The 24,151-nt window shown below is 37.2% G+C and overlaps 1 protein-coding gene across 4 annotated transcripts in view; it reads right to left on the bottom strand.

Moving 5' to 3' along the window:
• LOC308193363 (uncharacterized protein) overlaps positions 1 to 24,151 on the bottom strand; it is a 69,763-nt gene that overhangs the window by 20,943 nt on the left and 24,669 nt on the right. Inside the window, exons 2-6 of one of the 4 annotated variants that reach the window (XR_013949581.1) lie at positions 23,312 to 23,341; positions 21,516 to 21,664; positions 15,513 to 15,719; positions 12,959 to 13,057; positions 8,947 to 11,266 (exon numbers count right to left, since the gene is read on the bottom strand). Coding sequence is in view for 1 of the 4 variants with exons in the window: in XM_080587998.1 (XP_080444124.1) it covers positions 12,959 to 13,057; positions 15,513 to 15,719; positions 19,760 to 19,764 (311 nt within the window). In the remaining 3 variants the exon portion in view is untranslated. Of the gene's footprint in view, positions 1 to 8,946; positions 11,267 to 12,958; positions 13,058 to 15,512; positions 15,720 to 15,778; positions 17,427 to 19,759; positions 19,896 to 21,515; positions 21,665 to 23,311; positions 23,342 to 24,151 lie in introns of those variants that run through there. The other 3 variants (XR_013949580.1, XM_080587998.1, XR_013949582.1) reach the window with 3 other exon arrangements.

Raw genomic sequence — 24,151 nt, 5'->3', positions numbered from 1 at the left:
GAAAGCTAGGTGACTCTTCAGTTTATTTGTGAAAACTACTATGGGCTAAATCATTCTATGACAATCAATTAAAACATTTATGCTTTACAGTAAGTCCGTGTTCAGACTTAAATCCAATAAATCAACAATTGCTCTGCTGAAGCTATCGCTTTTCCTTTCTTCAAATTCAGCAACAAATGAATTGAAAGAGCAATGTTACTATTAAATATTACATGCTTTTTCACATGAAAAAAGCACTGTTCCTTGGCAAAGACAAGCAATGGCCTGAGGAATTTCTGAAGTCTTAGGTGAAGTGCTTAAAATGAAACAAGAGAGGTCCAAAATATATTCATTATTTATGGATGCTTTCAACATATAATGTAGTAATAGTGTATTAATTACAACTTAAAATTTAGATAAATTACACAGAACATAAGGTGAGAAATATAACCTCAAATTTTCATAATTCATACACTTTCTTTTTTCTACAGAGAACAGAAAATTTTGAAGCTCTGTTTTGAATTAAATGCAGTAGGACAGGTCTTCTACTTACAAAAAGTAGGGTTCAACAGAGATAATCATAAGAAGCTCTAATGATTTGTCATTGATAAGAATGCTACTACTACTTACTACTCAAGCTTTCTCTCACTTTCCATTGTAAAATGTATTTCAGTAGCATGTAATTTTACTGAACTTTAAATAATAAGGTTGACTGTTTTTGCTATTCTAGTTGAATTAATTTAGAAAACACCTTATGGAATCTGGAAAGGTGGTTCAACTGATTATTGGATTTCTCATTTGCTTTGCTTATACAATTCCACAACAGTTCAAACAAATCAAAAACTTGCTAATGCAGATGCAATTCCAGTTAACTAAAATATCTAAAAAGTTGAGCCTCTCAGAGCACAAAGCTCTCTAACTCTTACTAAGGACCTCACTTGTTCTGGGAATGAATCAAAAGCTTTTCTGCAAGCCCTTTTCTTCATTTCCACAAAAGCCACAAGATCCACAAAAATAAAAATATATATATATAAAAAAAAAAAAAAACAGAGTCCTGGGTATGTAAGGTGGCAGGAATACCATGTCTTGGACTTGGACACTCTGCCAGCACATGCCTGACAATCCCTGTGTGCACTAGGCAGACAGGTGGCTGGGGTTAGCTGGACCTTTATTCTTGCAGGTTGGGCTGGCTGAAAACATGGTCGAGCCCTTCGGTTGAAAGAGAATCAATGATTTTTTTGCTTTCACATATGAAGTTGTAAGTACCCTGAACCTCTTCAGAGTGGTAGATCTGAAGTTGAGCCCCAAAGTGAGTGTACACTTTAAGCTTTGATCTCAGTGAGCTGGCTCCTCACCTCTCTTAGTCACTGCACAGGGAAGATACATTCATGACTGTCTCATGCACTAAAATACTAGAATGGTGATATCAGAGATAAACACACTAGGAATGAATAATCTTGTCTTCAGAACAGGGTTTTAACAAGCTGCATTAAAGTAAAGGCTGTGACCTCATATTGACCATGGAAGATGAAACAAAATACTGAAACAGTAAGGAAATGCAGTTGATTCTGCACACTGAATAAAGAAAGGTTCCTATAGACATACTCCACATGTTCATGTAATTAAAGATTAGTATATTACTAATACATTGAAGAGTGAATGATGTACAATCATGGTTTTGATGTCTCCTGACTTCTGAATACTGTTTTTTTCCAAGCTTATTAATATTATTCTTTCTTATCCTTTTGACTATGTTCAAGATAAGTGTTTATATTCAACACAAATATCCAGAATTCTGGAGAACAGAAGTTTCAGCTAAATTGAACAAATTGTGAGATATGTAGGTTCTAACCAGAATACAGATTTCAATCTCGAAATCAAAACATATTCTTTCGTTAAATTGAACTGAAATATTGCTTTTTGAAATCTAATCACAAGTCCTTTTATTACACTTCTCTTCCAGTAAACTGGCTTGTCTCTTGTAAAAAAGTCACAGACTCCTCAGGTAAGTCCAAAAAATTGTGTTAGAAGTACATTACTAAGGTTCTAGAATCAAGTATTCAAAACAAAAATTTGAAGGAATTGCTTCCACTGCTGCCTTATCCCTTCCCCCACCATATATTTTTAGTACTTGAATTAGGATAGCAGTCTGAGAAGTCATTCTCTGCAATGGATTGGACTCCCTGTAGGACTAGATCACTTTCTGCAAAGACAGTCTCCTCTGAAGTGTCCTCTGAGTCAGAAGCCCTGACTCCTGCTCACATTGCTGTCAGGCACCTGCTGCATCCTGCTGCTGCATGAAGACACCTAGCTTGTAAAGTCCTTGGGAAGAAATAGGCCAGGTTCTCGCTGTCTTTTCCTAGGTTTTGTTTTTATTCCACCAACACAATGTAAGAGCTTAATTCCAACAGCTCCTCTTCTAAAGAACTTTGACAATGGGCAGCATGCAACATGATCTTGAACCCCACATTGCACTTAACATACCCTGAGAGGTAGCATGCATTTGACATTACTCCAGAGGAACAGAGGGAAAGACAAGAGCTGAAAGAAGTCATTAGTGGGATTCTGAATCTAGCAGAAATAAAAGTCTCACACACTCCGACTGCTTTCTGCTGTCACTGGGATTATTAACTTCATGATAACAGCAAGGTTGTAAGCAAATTTGTAGCTCAGCTGGTGAAAAGATTGGAATAGACTACATTTTTTTTTCTCTCTCATTAAAGATTTCAAATACAACTGAGAGGAATTTAATATTTAAAAAGAACGGTTCAAAAGCTATTTACTTCAGGGCAGCTTATTCTAACACAACCTCAGCTTATTTTTGCTGCCGCCCTTTTGTAATAAATAAATATATGCTCACAGTTAACATTCGAAATTTTTACTATTTAATGAATATGAAATTATCTGAAGTCATTAAAGCAATTCCTCATAAAGCTTCTCTCCTCTCTTCCACTCTAGCCTCATTTTTCTTCTCATTCCAGAATTGCTACGGCAGACAAAAAAAGATCCTTTATTGATATTCATTATAAAAATATGGGATTTCCTCCTTTTCAGAAGACATGCCACTACCTATTTGGTTGAAAACCATCACCATGTGTCAGGCTGTTCCACTTGATAGAAACCTATTGTGGCTGAAGGTCATGCTGTTGTTTTACCGTACGCTGCTGTTGTTTAAGCTGTAGAGCAGAAATCCTCCATTTTTCCAGCGTGAAAAGGCAGTTTTGTAAACTGGGAGAGGGAGGCGTTTGGAGGATAAGATGGTGGAAAGGAGCACACAGAGAAGGGACTCATTCCCCAGTCAGTGAAAGAGTACTGGATGAGTGACACCATTGGGACGAAAAGGTTTATCCAAGCCAGAAGGAAGGTTTAAGAGACTGGGGGTGGCAGTTTGTTGGAATTAACAAAGCCATTATCTCGAGCCAGCATATATGGTGAAGTGATGAAAGGAAATATACGTAATAACCTCATAATTACTAGGTTAAAATCTTTTGCTAGCTTTTGACTGAATTACTTAATTTCGCTAATGAAGTGATTTTGTTTATTAAATATAGAAGTATTTCCAATGAAGCTTCATTGAACCGACTAAGCCTAAGAACAGTTTATTTTACTTTGCTTCTTTCAAAACAGTAAGTAAAGGAAGAAAAGAAATATTCCCACTGCTCTTAATAGGGCTGAAATTATTCTCAGAATATTCACTTAACTGCCTTTCAGATAGTATGGTCACTATTTCAAATCCGCACTCAATAGTTCAGGAAGAAATCTCTTTACTAATTGAACATTAATAGCAGGTAAGGCTTACTAGAAGAGTATAACACTGCTTTCAACTACATTTCTTCCTTGTATATCATACATATTTTCTCCAACATTTGGCTAGGCAGGTGGCCAGCAGGCACTGTCAAGATAATTTATGTCTCCTGTTTATTTGAATAATTAAAATAACAACAACACTGGAACCCTGAAAATTTTGCTCTCTCCCAGCTTATATAACATCATCTTGTTCCTTCTACTCTTGCCCTCCTGCAAAATAAATCCCGTGAATAAGAAGGCACCTAATGAATTACTGAAGCCCAAGGAAGCAGACCTTTGTGAAAGCAAAAAATTTCTGTTCTGCTAACCAGTTAGAGAAGAAAACTCCCATAGCAGTTTATGAACCTGTCTTCTGCCCTTTTTATCAAAACTGCACTCACCCATCTCTCCATCACCTCCTTATCCAGGTAGCCCACTGATCACACAACTTCACCCAGCTCTGCTGCCGTTGTGCTGCAGTGAGTATTTTGCAAGCAACAGTGGCTACTTATCAGGTATGAGTCAATTCTAATTTTCCTGTTTCTAAAAAACAGAGAATCCAGCTGGTAAACTGTGACCTTGAACTGTAACCAAGAAGGAGAATGCAACTGAAATCAGTGTGTTCTGAACCTCACTTCAGCTCTGATCCTGTCATAGCCTCTCTGTGGCTGCATATGTCCTTATGTGATTGCCTCAGATATCTGCAGCACCCTATCTGAAAGAGAAGGAGCTAAATTATAGCAATAAACATGTAGCAACTGGATTGGTTCTGCGACCAGCTAAATCCAAAGCATTCTACTTATTTTGGACACAATACCAGGCCAGCTAAACTACATCAGATTAACCTAAAGCAAGACTCAGCTCTTGGATTGTCTCTACATACCTTCTCCGCCATTACCTTCTTTTTCTCCATAACCCACACTTTCCCAACGTTTTGGGAGATTTTTTTGTACGTATATTTATCCCTGGACTATAGCAGAGCTGGGTCCTGCAATGCAACACGGCTACATTTTGTATATTTATTTTTTTTTAACATCCCTCCAGCATGTGTTCAAAAACCAACAGATAATTTTTAAATATGAGAAAAAGTGATCTAATTCAAGGCCTTTTTTCTAATATGTCTGTAAAATAATTAGGAGCCCCAACTCCTGTACTCACAAGACAGGGGCAAAGTCTGAAGCAATATAAATTGCTTTAGTGATGAGCACATTAGCTGAAAAGGGTCTGTTCTCCTACTAGGCAGAATTAGTTTGTGTCAGTATGGGGGAACCAAACCATTGCCATATTAATCCTCAGCACTGGTGGGGGGCATATTAATCCTGCTATTATTGTTTATGTTCTCAGCTGACTAATGTCTAGGACTCGGAGCTATAAGGTAGCAGGTTCCTTTAGTCAGTAAAAGATTTTAGATTATCATGTTCCCAGGGTTCCTTCTGGCATGATTTTCCCCCAATATACATATCTTACCATGAATAATAATAATACAAATGTAATCAGGAGGTAGTAGTTAATGTGATACTTGTAATATACCAGCTTGTTCCCTCCCTCCAACAAAAAAATAAAGGTCATGTAGCCCATGGCTGGAATTTGTGGAGTATTATTAGTCACTCAATGTCAAGGATCAGAACAGAATGTTCTATTTTACCTGCTGATTCATCACAAAACTGAATGTTTTTGTTTTTAAAAGCATTATTTTTAAATTACACATATATTTCTTTGGGAAAGTCCAGAGAAAAATCAGATGTCAGACATACAGAAATGAGATGCTAAAACATTGTAAACATTTCTGACAGCTCAAAATACATTATTTCTTTGCTGTCTGTCTCAGTGAACTTCTGAAAGAGAAAATAATATTACCTGCTTTATTATAAATTGTATTGGAAGACTGAAGAGTTTTGTTCTCTATCCCTGGTAATCTTCCTGTATTTCTACTACTAGAAACGTCATCTTTAGTATGGGACATTCCTTGACTTGAATTCTACTTATTTCAACACATCAGTCCAGCAACAAAAGCTTTTATTAGGGGATGCTTCTCTTTTTTTCAGAAGAACGTGTGCCTTTATGTTATAAACCCTGGTGCCATCTTACTAAATTTAAAGTTGAGTATAACAGTCTTGATGCTTAATCAAAGAAACTGTATTTAAGTTTCTCAACTAGCTTTGTCTTCTGAAAAGAAAGCAAGGCAAAGAAGGACTGAGAAACACTGATTTCAGAAAAAAATGGAATGACATCTTTGCAAGTATTTCTATTTTTGGTATTCTGCCTATAGCTCTGCAAAACCTATCCCTTTTTAAAGTGCTATTCGTTATTAACTGCTACAGCTATTATTTTAAAATGATTACAAGGCCACTTATTCCCTTAGAAATTTGATATAAATCAAAGTTATTTATATAGATATAAATATATGTATTCATATCTGTAGGTAAACACATATTAATTCCTAAAGGGAAAATGCCTCCAATTTCAGTATAAATACGCTCCAAAAATGTATGAGAGGTATTTAAAAATACTTGTGATTTAAGAATACATTAAAAAATAAGATTTGAAGGAAATGAGTAATTTTAAAACTGCGAGTCTTCCACTCCAGTCTATTTCATTTAAATAAAGAATCTCTCATAAACACAAGCAACCTTATAGCTCCCCTAGAAGCAGCACAGGGGCTCTGTGTCAGTTCAGGACCCTGTTTGGCTATTTCCTTTACTAAGGCAACAATTACAAGGATTAGAGGCTAAGACGCTGCTTTCTGGAGATGACAGGTATTTAGCCCTTTCCCTAGCATTGCTTTAGGAAATGCAGACAAGTTCCCACGGGCCCCAAGATGTGGAGCCTTTTACACCAGCAGGCACCAGAGCAGGTGCTTTTCGCTGATGCTGCAGCTCCAAACAGAGCATACCACAGGTGATGCTCATTACAGAAGCCACGGGGATATAAAGGAGACCACGGGCTGTTGCTGATGGTGGACTGCCAAAGGTTTGTGAAAAGCTGGATTGTCTGCTGGACCAGGGTAGATAAGAATACAAAAGGGCACAGAAATGGATTTGAATACAGCCCCTTATCAGTGTGCCTTTTAAACTACATTATGCTGCATATAATGGTGTGCTGTTAGCACTAAAATTGGGAGTCTCCTTTTATGAGTGTACTAATTTATTAAGATCAATTTGTGTCACCATTTTAGCAGCTCTTCTGCTTCCCTGAGCCAAGAAGCAAGGCACCAAGTCAGCTAAATTCAAACTGAATTCAAGTGGCTCTAGATCTTTTCAAACAACTATTGCAATCTGCTGGTGTAGCTCTCTATCGGCCACTCTATTGTTTTCTCCACCATAGAAGCAAAGTACATATATACATATATATATATAAAAAGATGTTTATGACTTGGAATAAATTGTAGCTTTACTATTTTTTATTACTGGAAACCAGCCAATTATTATGCAGAAGAATAAAAAAAGGATCATTTATATACCATACTGTTAAATTTTATATTGAGTGATATGATAAAATAGCCAACTGGGAGAAAGGGTGGGAAATGGGAGGAAAGCTAGATTTTATTTATGTCATGTTCATAGTTAGCTATGTTTATCCTTTTTTGACAGTTAAAGGAACATTAAATAGAATTATCTTGGATTTATGGTAAGTAATAAAGCAGCTTTTTTTCCATGAATTCTCAATTAGATTAATGGGTACAGTCACAAGTGCAAAGTATGCACCTATTTATGATTTCTTTCCTGAGGCCACCTTCTTGTTCCTCTCCTAAGACTGCAAGGATTTAGAATACATTGGACAAAGCAATGCATGTGTTTACTGTAACATATGTGTGAGCATAATGCAAGCCTGGTAGGAGTGAAATAAGGAGTTTGGAGATTGTGAAGGAGAACAGAATGGTACAAAAAATGTTAGCAAAAAACATGAAGTGGAGATTTCTGGCAAGAAGTAGTGTAAATAAATATTCTTTCAAGAGGACACTAGCGCTGCACAGTATTTGTACAGAAAGAATTAAAGAAGGCTTTGTTTAACCTTTCTGCCAAAAAGAAGGGGGAGCCTAGAAATCCTTGGTAGAAGGCAACCGACGTATTGCTGTATAGACTTTGACATTTTGTTCAGGCAGGAATCTATCATCTAAAGCCAGCAGACAGATGTACATCTCTTTTGCCAGCATGCGATACTCTTAAAATGCAAAGATGCCATTTCAAACAACACCTGGTGTCCTATTTCTTAGTTTACAGTTGTGTCCTATTTTAAGGAGAACACCCATTTGAAACAAATGCAAACAGGATTAAATTTTACATTTTTCAGCAAGGTTATACCTGAAGTTCAAGGTTTGGGGAAGGTTTGCCTTTGCTGCTATGTATGCTCAAATGCAAAATAGAGGAAAATGAGACGAACAGATTGAACCATCTCAAAAGATTCTGTAAGACTTATACCCAAATGTTGGCTTGGTCTACTGGATGCCATTTTTTGATTAGCTGATAAAATTTCCAGCCACTACTGTCAAGAAAAAGGCAAAAGTTCAGATTCATTAAGATCATTTTGTGGTGCTTCTCATGCTACCTTTAACATAATTCTAGACTGGTTTGACTTGTAGAGCAAGGACTTCCCCATGCAGCCTTTTTCTCAGGTGGCATGGTGATTTCCCCCAGCTTCAGCACAGAGAAGCTGCCTCAAAGGAACTGCAGCCAGGAAGCTGCCAGACCTCTTGGGATCTTGGCAATATGGGTAATTGATAGACCCACGGCCAGGAACTCTGAAAACCTGCTGTTTCTCCTCATTTCTCATTACTCCACAGTTGAACATCATTCATGTTATATTAATAGCAAGGATATTATTATACATTTCACTTCATGACAGACTATTCCTGCTAACAAACAACTGCAGACTTTGACGTTTCTGATTTGGTTTTATGCCAGCAAATTTTAAAGATTCAAACATCTCTACATTTGTATTGCTGAGTTTTTACATGACTGTTTTGTCCTTCGTGTGTGTCTTACGAATATATGCAGTCAAGTAGCTTTTGTTCAAAATTTAATCATTCATACCCTAAATAACAAAAGCAGTATAGCAAGTTTTAAAAATCACTTTTGCTGGCTTTCTTTGGGGAAAGTTTTCTGAAAATCCCTCCTGTTGCTGCACTGTTTCCTAGTTCATTTTTATTATAAAGGGGGAAACCTGTACTTTCATTATGGCCCAGAATGCAAGTCATTGCAGAAAAAAAAAATTACTCAGGGACATTTTACTTACCTAGTACAGGAAGGTATTTTTATTATATACACAAGTGGTACACATTTGCATTATTCATTAGCTATGGATGACTCAGTATCCTACCCCTATGCATTTTCACTTTATATCAATACAGAAATATCTCTAAAGTTTGTGAGACAAAGGGGGTTGGCCCAAGTTGTCTGACAAAACCCTGCATGTGCATTGTCCAAATGAGACACATCTAACACCAGAAACTCCTCTACATAACTGTTCTTACTGTGTTTGCATATTGAAGATAAACATCCTCCACAGCATCTTTCTCCAACAGGACATAAAGACTACTGACAAAGAAAGAGAATCACAGACAAAATTAAAGCCAAAACTAGCCAATAACCATTTGTATCTGAAGACCTAACCCTGCTCTGGGTCTCCTCTCAAGAAACAGCACCAGGGCTGTCAGACACCAGCAGGTGCTGGACTATCTCCCTCTGGGGAGATGCACACTGCATACGTCAGCCTTACTCCTTCTGAATCCCCTTCTCCCCACCTTCGGTGCTTGAGGGACTGCTTTCTCTATCATTTACATCACCTTTTATATCTGTGTGGGTGTCAGTCATACCACTCCCAACAGCAAACTATTTCCCATCACAGAAAGGAGATTTGTTTAATTTTCAAGTACCGTGGAGCTACGGGCAAAACACTAACAAAAATGGCAAACAGAGCACAGCATCTAATCCCAACTTGCTCCAGCCCTTCTGGATCTCAGGTCTCTGAGCCCTTTGTAGCACTGCTGGGATGCAGAGCTGTGTCATTCAGGGGCAGAGAGACTCATGCTAAAGAAATCAGCTTTGTTAGTTTGTGCATGGCAGTGCATATGCCTAATCAAAGCATTTGCAGGACCTTTCACACTTCTCTTTTGCTTCTCATCACCCACAGTTATGCTACTGGGGGGACAATACTGGGGGTTTCACCAGGCTATTTTTAGGCATCTGTATCATTTGGCCAAGAGCCAAACACCTCTCTATATCAACTGTAAAGAAAATCATAGAAAAAATACATAGGAAACATAACACTGATGTTTTCCTGCAAACTGTGTAAAGCATACGCCTAAAGCAACTTAATGCTCACAGTACAAAATGTTCCCCTTCCCCAGAGTAATGTGCTGGCTTCCCAGAAGATCTCAGGGGCTCTGCCACTGAGAGAAGACTTCTGGTGAAGGAGTTAGATAGCAAGTGGTATAACAGCCAGCCAATAAACAAGTCCTCTCTCTCTCAACAGCGATTAATCTGTATGTTTATTTGGCAAATGCATCGTTACTGGAAGTCTTTGCTAAGAACAATAACTTGCATAAAACTTATTTGTAGCTCAGGCAATTTAACTAGAAATCTAAGCCACTGGCAAATCTTCTTTTAAGTTTTTATTTAATTTAAGCTTATCCTAAGGGTACGTAGAAGAAATTGTTACTGTATTTTTCACGACAGACGAAAAAAAAAAAAAAACTTTTTGGTGAGACTGATGGGGACACAGAACAGTGCAGAGGTGGGGGTTGGGGGGAGCTTAGTGCTACAAATCAGGTGAACCCTTGAGAAAAACCAACTTTTCAGCTGATGGCACCAGAGATTGTGGATGGATGAAGACAGATAATGGAAGCCAGATATCAAAAAAAGAGATCACAGCAAGCTATTAAAATGTACATTTATATTGCTAAATATGTTTAGGGTTGCTGAGTTGAGACAGCTAGCAAACAGCACATCATGGAGAACACTGATTGAAAAGCTCACTGGGTTGGGAAAGAGTTTCTCATTTCATAAGTCATTTGCTGTAACCATTCCAAAAAGTCAGCAGATTTTTAAAATTAATGAGAGTCGTCCTGTGATGAAGTCTGGCTTGATGGCCACTTCCTTCCATGGGTTCTCTCTAGAGAACTGAACCTCCTCCTTTTGTGCGATTAGAATTTTTTCGGTCAGTAATGCTAATTTGTTTGGCATGTTTACAGAATGAGAAATTATTTTATGCTGTTTATAAAAATCACAGATACAATGCTTCACAGAGATCTAAGTCCAACTCCAAAGAGCTTTTCCTGCAGAACTGATGTTACATCTTTAATAAAGAGTGGAGCGGAAGGACTGCCATAGAAGAAGTTACAAACAGCAACATTTTTTCCACTTCGTGGAGTTCTACATGTCTACTCTTTTTCGTATTAACATGGTGTCAATATTATTTACCGATCTACTTGCTGCCACCTCAAGGTTTTTTTTTTTTTTTTTTTTGTTTTTAAATGAAGAAATTCCCGGGCCATATTCCACTCCTGGAGAAGAAAACAGACACTGAACAAAAATTTGACATGTCTATTACTCAAAATGGGCATTTTCATTGTTTTCCATTGATCGCTGTCGAGCACCAGTTTAAGTTTCACAATAAGATACCTCAATAAATGTATAAGTAAAGTCAAAGCTACTTCAATACTTGCCATATATTTGATCTAATATAAATATAAACATTTTTTTCTTTCATTAGTATACTGGCAAATGTTAATTGCTTGTAGAAAAGGTATGCCTAGATTCCTAAAATTTGCTAATATAAAATATGAATGTTTGTTTCAAAGTGACAACTAACAGGACTTCATCTCAGTAGTGTATTGCTTTTTGTAGACAGAATATATTTTATTAGCGTAGGCCTTCCACTTGTTTAAAGTTTCCTCATAGTAAGATCCTGTAAAAGCTCTAGGACATAACATGCAAAGGTGTGAAAGTCTGACAAATAATAATTAACACCTAAGATTTGTCAGGTTGTCGGAAATCACCTAATTACTAATATTCTACTGAGAACCAGCAAGGGTTGTAATATCCAACCTGCCACCTGCATTGTTGCCCTGTAAGAACTATTTTCTCTCTGTTGCCTGTAAGAGAAGTCCAGATGACAAAACGGTAGAAAATGTAAGTCAGATGGAATAAATGTCATCCCTATTCTCTCCTGAATCAGATGCAATCTCAGTTATACTGTATTGTCACTGAAATTACTGCTACCCATGGCCTCATGAGTGCCAAAAATTTCATTTTCCTCATTTTTGGTATTACATGACTTTAACAATAACGGATATTCTGATATCTTGTTACCGTTGGTATTGCTTTTTCCTTCTTTTACTTCAAGCACCAGGAAAAATAGTGTAGCGATTTGATCAGCTAATTTGCATGTGCATTTTGTTTCACAAATTATCTCACTATTCCAGAGCCTTCCCCATTCTGGACTGCAATCCTATAACAGTCACAGCAACTGTTTTGTTTTGTCAAATGAATGAGATTTTTTTCAATTTCTATTTTTGTCTCTCTTACTGAAACAAATGTAATTATGAGCAAAATAAATTTCCATGACAATCATTCAGAGTTGTAGTTAAATTCCTAATGGTTTAATATAAGTTTTAATTTCTAAAATTTATTCTGAGATTCAAATATAAACAAAAATAGAAGCTTTTAAGGCAATTCTCAAATATTCAGTTCATAAAAAAAATAATTCTTCCCAATCTTCTTTATCAACAGTCTCTTTCACATTTACACACTGCACAATCACAAATCTGAAAACTAAAAGGCTTTCTTTATAAAGAAAACTTACAAGATCTACATGAAAGCACTTGCCTTTGGTCAAAATCTGCAAGCCTTTTCTCTATATTTTTGCATTTCTAATTATTTTTTTCCTCATAAGGTCTCTTTGAAGAAGGAAAAAAAAAAAAAAAAAGCCTAACAAAAGCTAAGGTGAACCAGAAGAACATGATAATGGAAATCCAAGGAGAAAGAGATTACAGGAAGAGGGTAGAGCTATCTGAAGAATACTAGTAAGCATAGAAATGGAGAGAGAACTTGACTTTTGCCAAATAGGATCCTCAAGGGCTGCACACAAGAAACCACTGCACATAGCCCTTTTTCTTTTTTTTTTTTTTTTTTTTTTTTTTTTAATAGCTGTATTTTTCTGGTTCACCTTATCTCAGTTTAGTTACTCTTCTTACCTCGGCTGAGACTCCTCATTTTTGTTTTCTTTGTGGGCTTCTCGAGTGCCTGGGCTACTCTCATATATTGGCAGCAAATGAGATGGAGAACAAATAAGGCTGTAGGAAAAAAAAAATATATATATATATATATATATATATATATGAAGGCAGGAAGAAAATGCTACTGCAATGAATGGAGAGGCCTATACCAGTTTGCATGTCCAGGACCGCTCCACTTACACACCAATCCCTGTTCCTTCCTCAAGTCCCTGATGCTCTTCTTCGGGTACTAGGCACAGGCCCTAACATCTTTCTTCCCCTATGCTTCCTTAGGGACCTCCCTGATACACTGCAGTGCCTGTGGCTCACACTCACTCTCAGATGTTATATCTTTCACCGCTGCTTCAACACCTCTTGACTCTCTTCTAGCCATCTTTAAGGAGGAAATTATCCCCTCCTCATTGCTCAATTATACTCTGAGTTTCTGTAAATCTCACCACAAAATGACTCAGACAGGAAGACACCATATTTCCATGTGACAGCAAACACAAGAGCTTTTCTGAGATCCAGCTCTCCCCTTCCAGAAGTTAGCTTCAGGTCCCTCTTCCACCTCCATCATATCCAGGACTCTGAGTACCTATGACCTTCACCTGCTGCCTCTGCATCAGGTTCATTGTGAGGGGCTGTGATATTTCAGGCATCAGGGGCTGATGAACACCATCTGATGCTGAAACCTGCAGTGTGAGGCAAGGCAGTGGTGCACTTCTTTTTTTTTTCTTTCATGACAGAGACCTCTTCACCCATTTTGCTCTGCCTGTGGCATACCTCAGCCCACATGTACAGCAGGCCCACATCACTATTTTGCAGCAGAGAAGGACATGGCAAAAGAGGGAAAGTGGTCGGGCTAGGGCTTGCTGGAATAAGGAAGGCATGGGCATCACCACATCCATGCTACTGCCCCCATGTTCCCCCATCCTTCTCTTCAAATAAGGCCCAAAACCTTTTCCTCTCCACCCAGGCCAGGGGCCTTCCTTATCCACCCAGACACAGGCTCTGGGCACCAGGCACCTCAGCCTCCTCTCTCCTGCCTGGCTTCCCCAGGCTGTCTTTTATATGTAAAGCAGCTTCCCACAGAGCGTGCTCTAAGCTGCCTCTCTCATTCGTCACTCTTGCAGGCTGCCTCCACCTCTCCTCACAGACCCAGTCTAATCCCATATGTGTGGGCTGTAAACTCTTCATATAAAACGATGTTGCTATCACATATTTCCTCAGTTCTGTATGTCATTGCTTTCTGAAGGACCAACATCATTGCTTTGCCTTCAGAACTATCAGGCTATTCAGGTACCAATTTAGATGCTATTTAAATGACAATTGAGTTCACAGAATATGGCTTCCAAGTCTTTTAATTTGATTAGGAATCAAACCTCTCTAATTACATTTACAAATAATTCCTATTTTCCAGCTGGAAATAGAGATAAGGTTATGTGTGTATATATTTTGCTCCAAGATTGAGAAAAAGGTATAATAATTGTGTATCTGATAAATTGAACAAAAAAAAAAAAAAGAGATGACAACTTTTAAAGAATTTGAAAGCACGTCTGATTCTGGTAATAATCCCTATATAAAAGCATTAATCACATTAACAAAAAATAATGTATTAAGACTAAAGTGAGTCAAGCTATATATATGCATATCAGGGCAAGAGAGAAGTTTTATAATTTGGGGGATATATAAGTGATTAACTAGGTTAAAAATAAAAAATCATTACAAAGCTCTAAATTCACAGCAGATATCAAATAACTAAGACAATCTTTGTTATATTATTAATAAAGATATTATATTATTAATAAAGATATACACATGCTGGGTTTAAAGTCATTGGTGAGATCATAGAACCATAGAGATAGTAAATAATATCCTAAAACTAAGACATTGAAATCAATTTTATTTTAAAATCTTTATTTCTGTACTATTTAAAAGCCAGTCATTTGAAAAATTATAAGAAACATTAAAGTATTATAGGTACATTCAAATTCTCTTACGATGCACACTTCCACATGTGATATTAAATAGCTCCACAGAGGAGCAGTTTAAAGGATGACAGATACAAATGTATTAAAGTTTAACCACCTACAAAAGTTAAGTCAACTGTCACTGTTTTTTCCAGCTCTTTGGTGGAAATAGCGGTAACAGCTATGGTGTCACACAAAGAACAGCTGTGGTGTGTGTAGCAGAAGAAAAACTGGGACAAGGAGGGGCTACAACTGGATGTATCACAAAAAATGTTCTCTCTGAGACTTTGTCTTCCCATAACCCAAAAAAATGATTCTTTAAAAGGATAATAAAAAATAATAGATCTATATAAGATTTATATTTCTCCTGTTTTTGTGCACTCTGAAATATAAACAGATTAAAAACTTAAAGATATATATAAAGAGACTGGAGAGATAGGAAGGCACTTTTGATGAACAAACTTGTTGAAATTACTCCTCAAATTACTGGTAGAAGGTTCGCATGCATCATGCGCAACAACCTGCTATAGCCTGAAACAGAGATGATGCCCAGTGCACACCTGATGCTGCAGTGGGGATCTTTTTCCATGGCTGAAAAAGTACAAAGGCAAGTCATCCACATACAAAACTGTGCTACTGTTGCAGTACTTTGCTCAAATGCAGCATGAACATAGCTCCAAAAGAAAGCAGCTATGGTCACAACTTTCTGACTCCAGTGATGTAAGAGGAAATGGCACACTCCTTGACTATTTCCATGCACGTGGCAGCTATAGTAAGAAAAGTCAGAATAAATAGAAATTAACATTTGTACAACCTATGCAAACATGCATTTTTTTCAACAGTTCAACCATACAGACTATTCAGCAAAACACTCACTTCCTAAACCGTGTTGAAATGAACAGGACTTAAGTATATATGCCTAAAATTATGTATTTGTTGTTTAATATTTATCTAGGTGCTGCTAAGTGCCCAATAGCTTAGCATATAATATGCATGTGACACTGAATTCATCTCGAGTTCTCTAATAATTAAGCATCTATTTCCAGTTATTTCATTTATGTGACAACTGTGGGATCTCTCCAGATATGTCCTCCAGCCATTTCCAGAGGCAGTCAGAATAAGGTCCAGGCACAAGTAAATACCCCTCTGAAGTCAGGACAGCAAAAATACAAAGCACACTTCATACCCCAGCACATCCCAGAGCATCTGCCAATCAAATTAGATTTGGGTGTAGACACCTATTGTACAGACATGGCTCTGTCTCTCTCCATTGGTGACAGATAATGGCTTCAATCATGATGGCTATGTAAGATGCATCTCATTCACTGTGTGGAAGAACAGATTTTTGGTGCTGGTTTAAGGAATAAAAGATTTAGAAAACTTCTTATATGGCTTAGAAATAGGTATTTTCTATATCTTAAAATTGGAAACTACATCATATTAAACTGCAATTTCTCTGTATTTTTGCTGTTTAGATGAAGGGACATAGGATCCCAGTTTGGACTGTTTTTGTTTTGCTAAACCAGTCCTGATACTCTGCAAAAACAGCAATTAAGACAGACAACCACATATATATACCCACATCTATAACATTTCTTATTTAACATATAAAGACATATTCAGAGAGATTTGCGTTTCTGTCATTTTGCTATACGGTAAAGATGTATTTGCTTTCAGATTCTGCTCTATTCGGTAAAGCAAAAAAAAGCAAAAATTAGTTCATCAAGTCAGTCACTGAATGAAAGTGAATGAAAGTCAGTCACTGAATGAAATGAGCTTATGATTTCATTCTCTTTTCTCTAGGTGGTTTCCACACACTGAGATGGTTTTGCATGTTTTTTGGCCTCCTAAAATGGCTTCAATATAACCTGACACATACAATTTCGGTCTAACAATAAAGGAAATCAAAACCCATAATGTAGAATCATTCAGAGCTGCTGAGATTTAAAAATCCTATGTCCTTTAAGGCACTTTCAAAATAAATGAAATGTTTTATTAATTCTAACAACTTAATGTACAGAACTAATAAAGGTGTAGTCCATCCATCATAAAAATCTTTGTCTTCTTCCATAATGCATTAATTTCTTTATACAGACAGATTGCATGGCTATGTTTGTATGAACCTTTTTTCCACTCAGATCAACTGCAAGACCTCTGAACTAAAGAAAATCATATTTCCAAATTGAATACTCATTTTATCCAAGCTGCTTTTGAAGAGTATTCTCTTTAAAAAATAAAAAATAAAATAAAAGCCAAAGCTCCATACAATAGGTAGGGAGAAGAGGGAGTGTAGTTGATGAAATGCAAATGAGGCTTTTCTCAGACAGCTGGCTGCTTTGGGATGACATGTGTGATGAATGGCTCTTAAAACATGAGCAGGCATCAAGCTCCAATTCAGTGTCAGACCGGCAAAAACAGCAGCATTACTGGATGCTTCCTTTAATTAATGCAACACTTCTGCATTAGTCCGTACACTGCCAACAAATGGGAAAGAACTGATATCAGTGGTAATACCAGAAATCTTTCAACCTTGAAGCTGGGATGCATTAGCCAAAAGCTGCGGTATCATAAAAGGTTTAATTGTATTTGTAATGTACCAGTGCACCATGACAAAAATGGGAGATAGTGTAGGCAGGACAGAGTAAGCCAGTGATAAATGAGTGTGAGTGAGCGATTATAAAGCAAGGAGGAGTGTGAAAACAGACAATAGGCAGTGAAGGGGGAAGGGATGGGGGTTATGATAGCAAGAGCTACTCTAAAGTAGAAAGTAGGTAACGAGAGAAACCTGGTTATAGTTTTGAATAGGGCTGCAAACACAAATCAGTTTAGCATAAATCTTTCATCCTAAGTAGTTTTCATTGACGAAAGTGAGATTTACCACTGCAACTACTCCTAGAAGGACTTCATGGGGAAGGCTTTGCTAGCCAGTTATCTACTACAAAGCATTAAAAGTCACTAAATCAAACACACAGAACAAGTTTTTCTATTAATTGCATACCAAAGTAATAGGATCCAGACCACTGTTCATCCATGGTGCTAAAAATTATGTTTTGTACCACAACATGCCATAAAACTCCCATGCAGTTTTTATGCTGTTGCATAGTCACCAAATACCGGTACGTAACAGCAGTAACAGCTTTCTTGAGGTTATTTAAAAGTAAAAACTAGTCTTCCACTGAACATGTAACAGACTTTCATGATGAAAGGCCAAAAAGTATTCATGTTTTGTGAAGAATCCATCTTCCTAACATGGGCTAACGTACATAATTAAGATTAACAAGTTCTGGTGAGATTCTTGAAAATGGCCTATGCTCAGTGTTTCTGAGAAAGGTGAAGTATTCCCGTAACGTATTTAAAGTGATTTGCTGTTTCCTGATGACACCTTTACTCATCTGGTGGCCTTTTGAAACCACTCCAATTGTTCTCTCCCTTTATCTTGCACACAAGAGAAGTATTTATGGTGTGCACCAAGTATTTAATGTGTACTTTCAAAATTGTTTTTATTTTCATCTTTTAATTAAACCTTGCTCTATGAAGCCAAAAAGAATCTATTACTTTTAAGATGAACATGAAGATTAATTTTTGTCTATGCTTATTTTCATACCTGGGGAGAAATTGAGGGAGACATTGGAGGACTGGAGAAACTTTCTGAAACATAAGACTGTAGAAAAAAAAAATAGATATTTAACTTGTTCTTTTTACTACATTTTACAGTATTTTCCTCATTGAAATATAACTGTATTAATAGTATTATGCACAGATGATTTGATACAGAGAGAAATAAATGGCTGAATAGAAGGAGAGATGGATGATTTTATGGCACAAGAGGAGAGAAGGGTAGTAGCAGGATAGTGGTTTTGTTTCTTGCTTGATATGACACTTCTGTTAAACCTTTTAAACCTGGTTTTAAATACTGCATCTTTTTAGGTAAAACCACAGCTACTGTGGTTGTAAAATGCCTATGTAGCTCCCTAAAGTACGTTGGAAACAAGCTTGGTATTGATTAGCAGAGCAGTTGAACAGGGAAGAGGGTCAAATGCGTTAGGATTACATTTTTTATATTTTTTTCTTGGTAAGAAAAACACAATCAAGTTAAAACAAAACAAAATCAACAACAAACAACAACAACTACAACCAGGAAAAAAAAAAAAACAGTTCTCATAAGTTACCAAATTTGACAGAGATGCTTATAGACATATTTTCAGACTGATAACTTGGTATAAAGCCAATGACAGTGGTGCTGTTTACCATGTGCATTTGTCTTTATTTCTAAGGCCTAGTAGCTATCTCAACAAGCTTAGAAAATTTGATGCAAAGTGTCCTGTCACATCAGGAGCTTTCCCAGTAGGGTAGGCAAGGGATCAATCTACTTGGCTTCACAATTTCACAAGAGAAAATCCCATTACAATTCACTGAATGAATTCCAGTATTTGTGGAATGTTGACAGTAGACATGAAACAGGGAAAATATAAAGGCTGGCGTTACCCAGCTTGCCACAAAGTTAGTAGTCAGTACTTATTGTACCTTACATCTATTCAGATGGCCAGTTTTCATTCTGAACTGTCCATGTTCCTGTAATACAGCTTAGCTCCTATATTATCTACAAAGTACTTTAGCAGAGGATAAAGAGACTATGATCCAAGCATTCTCTTCAGTTGAAGGCAGGAAGACCATTTGTCGCCCATTTCCCTCCCTCCCTCATTTGATGCATTCAAAGCATTCATTTCCACTAAATGAGAGATGCCATCAGACGTGAAGGTTTCATGCTCAACCAGGAACAGATAATGATATGCTTACTCATGCTTACTACATTAGGAAGTTTTAATAGGACTACGTGAGGATCAGGTGCTAGTCATTGGAACGGCATCAGATTGCAGTCCATAATTTGGCTCTGTCCTTCTGCACAGCAGTTATTCAGTGCTGATGGCTGATTCTATCCATCCCTGAAAATTCAGGAAGGCAATGTAAGAATAGGTAGGAAATGTAAAAGGTCCCTAACTGTATGGTTGCACAGCCAGAGGAAAGCCACCATGTAATTGTCCCTGCACTCAGTGATGGCAGGGGCACTGGCTGTGCAGATAGTCCCTAACAATCCCCTACTGTGCTCACCTCTCATGAGATTTTATTTGGAGAGCATTTTCCACTAATAGATGCTGGTCATGAACAAACAGCTATAAATCACTTTGGCCAAGTTAACCCAAAGACGTGTGCCAAATTCTAGTGTCAAACAGTCTAACGCACACTTCCTAATAAACAGAAATGCTTTTTAGCAGAAAACAAACAACCAGGAACAAGGGTTATGTCGGAATTGTCACACCGCAAGGATAGACGCAGATGGCTCTGGATTTCCTGGTGAAGTCCAGAGCTCCAGAGATCTGCTGCAGTGAGCCTGGCCCCAAGGACATGCCCTGATTTCCACAGGAAAACAGGCAAATGACCGTGATCAAGTACAAAAACTCTGATGAAAGAGGAATATCCTACACATGAAATGTTTATAGCTAAGATGTTGATTTAACATCTTCGTGCAGAAACAAGGAATTTATAACATATGCTTTACATGATATCTATTTTTAGGACTGTGCTTTCATCATTGACCAATATCCCTAGTTCCCTGAGCTCTCATGGAATGTAGAATCTGATTTGTGTGGGCTGAAATTGTTCAGAGCAGGAGTAGTTTTGAATAAAATGTTTTTAAGATGATTATAATTGCAGATGCTTGAAAATGCAAACTTTCCAATTTTTGAAAAATTGTAAACCAGATGCCCAGTCAAAGACCTGGCCCTGTTTTCCTTACATCACAGACTAGCACGAGATAAAAAAGCAAAGGAGTATGGTACTTTTTAGTTCACAGCAGATTGTTTTAATTAATTTATTTATACATATATTTATGTTTCAGACACAGCAGACTTTGGAACCGTTATAAACGAATCCTGCATTTGGGTGTGATGACACAGCAAGCTACATTTTGTTTCATGTGGAGATTCATTATAAAATTTTTTAACAGGTTAATGGCACGCTGGAAACCTTTTCAGCAAAAAAGGAGGTAAAGATAAGTATAACTGACTACCTAAAACTACTTTAAGCAGGAATATAGCAATTGATAAATCCTTTGGAGCAGATGGTCTTCTAGCTGATTTAAGAGATATGAGATCCATGGGAGCAATTGCTCCTGGAATATGAAAAACTAATTCCCATTCTTCACATGTTCCAAATTCTGGTTTCTCTGGAATGCTGCTAATTGTTTTACTTTGGCTCCATTCTCAAAAGAAAGCTAAATAATTTTATTTCACCATCAAAGTTTGTTCATAATCACTGGAACAACTGAATTTTGTTACAGAAACTACATTTGCTATGTCCTATTTATTGACCATTTTACATGCTTGAGTAATTACACCGGAATTATTTTGAAGGAAATCAGAGAAATACACTACAGTTGAATTACTTATGCAATGCACAGATGATTTCATGCTCCCCCCAAATTACCAGATGAAATTAGAGCAGATATGAGGTGTGTACTATGAAAGGTGATGTGAGTCAGAGGACCAAAAGGGAAACCAACAAACCTCGTGCCTGGCCTATGGCGAGTCAATTCTCTTCTTTATAGCTATTTTTATTTGGATCATAAGCTCTTTTTGGACAAAGTCTATCTTGTGCCATGTGTTCATACAGTGCTTTCCACAGTGTTGTCCTTAAATCAGATTGCTGGATTCTACTGAAATACAAATAAGAAAGATGATGAAAAACCACACATCATAGTTTATCATCATTTTCTCTTTCTGCATGGCTGGAAGATGTATTATATTAAGAACTGGTCATAAACCTTCCCACACACCATTTTGTGAAAGGACAGTGCACGCGTGTGCACGCGCACACACACACGCACAACACCCCCCCCCCAAAAAAAAAAAACACTTTACTACATGAATAGATTAATCAAGTTTCAAGAGAAATGGAATTCAAGATTCAAATATATGTTTCTTTTGTTTTGAGCAGTTATCTTAGTTCTTCCTGAGCAAAGAAGAGGCATGAACCAACAGGTAATCAAGTATTATACAGATGGTATACTTGGTTTACCTAACAAAGTACTTTTAGCCTTCTCAGAGAATTCTTACTTTTCCAAGATTTCTGTTGTTGTTATTTTTCTTTTACAAGCGTATTTTGACAAGACAGTACCTGACTGGCAGCACTTGCAAAAAATAAATAATTATAAATCATCTTTAACATGATAGTTTCACACCTTGCTTGGCAGAAAAACCACTAAATTATCATAATACTACTCCATTCATTTTAAGACTAATCCATCTGCATTGTACATCACTGTATTATATGCATCATTACACTGTAACAGCAAAAAGGAAAATGAAGGTATGATAAGACCTAAACATCTTCATAACAATTTCAAGTTTGAGGATATGCAAGATGCAATTGTCAATTACATCACACATTCACATTCTGTTTAAATAATGGATCACATTATGAAGAGAACAAACACTGATTTTCCCTGCTTTCTGTTTTTTTGTTTTGTTTTTGTTTAACCCTTTCCCCTCAGGTTTTGGCTAAGTTCCTATTCCAATAATAGTTAGTTAGAAGTAATTTAAAAAATTGGTATTTTTCTCCATCTTTTTCTCTCCAGGTTTGGTTTGTGTCCCAAAATTTCAGAGTCAAGTAAATGCAAAAACTCTGAAGAGGAAATCAGTTATTCAGTTTAGATGATCTACCAGTGCACAGTGACTTGTCTAAATAGAATAATTAAAAATGGGCTGATAGTACTTTAAATAAATTCAAGGATTTTCAAACTTTTAGCAAATGCCTTATTCATTGCAATACTGAATTCTTTGACGTATTACATTTTTCATCAATTAAGAGAGAAGCACTACTCTAAAGAGAAATTCTGTTTCTTTTGATTCCTTATCCAAATAGTTAATTGTTACGGAAAAGTCTGGCCTTTGATTATCTTCTATGGTATAAGATCTGACTCAGACTGAGAAATACTGGTGAAGAAGCTTACTCATTCTTGGAGTAACACCCAGAACATTTGGCAGCCCTCATTGCAGGGGTACACCTACATTAATTAACTCCTCAGATCAGTTATTTTGACCATCTAGTAAAATGGATGCTATACATCACCTTACTGGCATCAGTTACTGTTCACCACATCAGAGCAGATCAGACACATATAGACAAATGATATATTCATTAAAAAACAAAACAACAACAACAACAAAAAACAGGTTCATCTGACCTGAAAAACAGCCAAAAACCTGGGTCAAATCCATCAAAAAGATTTCTTCTAGCTTCTCCCCTCATTCACCCACCACACAAAAAATTGCTTCTAAAAAGCAGAAGCTCTGGGACTCACCTTTTGCTAGCACCGTGGTTAGGACAATCACTGAGAAAATGTGAGGGATGAAAAAGTTAATTTCACTCTTCTGCATGGACCTGTATCTGCTGATCCTGGCAAGACTAAGCCACCAGGCTTCAGGGTCTCTCACTATATCCCCTGTTACAGCTGTCCTATATGGTGTGAGGTAATTACAAATTTACTGGAACCCAAAGGAATGAAATCACTCTCTTAGCTACGATGAGTGACCCCAGTGATTGAGGAACTTAAAAGTTAGTGCCTCAAGCCTGTGATCTATGAATTTGGATCTCCCACTTCTTCACTACCTCAGGTCCAGGCTACACAAGCTTCCTGCAGCTTCATCACAGCACCTATATCCATCTCTTTATTTCCATTGGTTAGCAATGATTAAAGATTCCCCAAATAGGACCAAAATATTTGCTTTAAATCAAAAGCAAAGGTTTGATTGACCTAGCAAATGTTAAGGAAGAGAACTGGAAGAGAAAAATTTCACACTGATGAGAAAAAAAACAGTATTTCTCTTCAAAATGTTAATATTAAAAGTCAGGAGACAAAAGTTTGCACATCATTGGTACTCTACTGTCACTTACCAACTTGGTCCAGTGAACAAGAGAGCAAGCAGCCCACTTGCAGATGTGCTGGTTTCAGCCTGATGGGCAGCTGGACTCTACCACAACTGGTCTCTCACTCCCCCTCCTCAAAGGATGAGGGGGAGAAATATGATGGAACAGGGCTCAAAAGCCAAGATAAGGACAGGGAGATTGCTCACCAATTACCGTCACAGGTAAAACAGGCTCAACTTATGGGCACAGGGGAATGGAGAACGGGGCTGCGGTC

The sequence above is a fragment of the Anser brachyrhynchus genome (assembly GCF_964034855.1).
Source record: "Anser brachyrhynchus genome assembly, chromosome: 1".
Classification (NCBI taxonomy): Eukaryota; Metazoa; Chordata; class Aves; order Anseriformes; family Anatidae; genus Anser; species Anser brachyrhynchus.
Note: the sequence above shows the minus strand (reverse complement) of the source record. Positions and strands in the feature narration are given on the sequence as shown.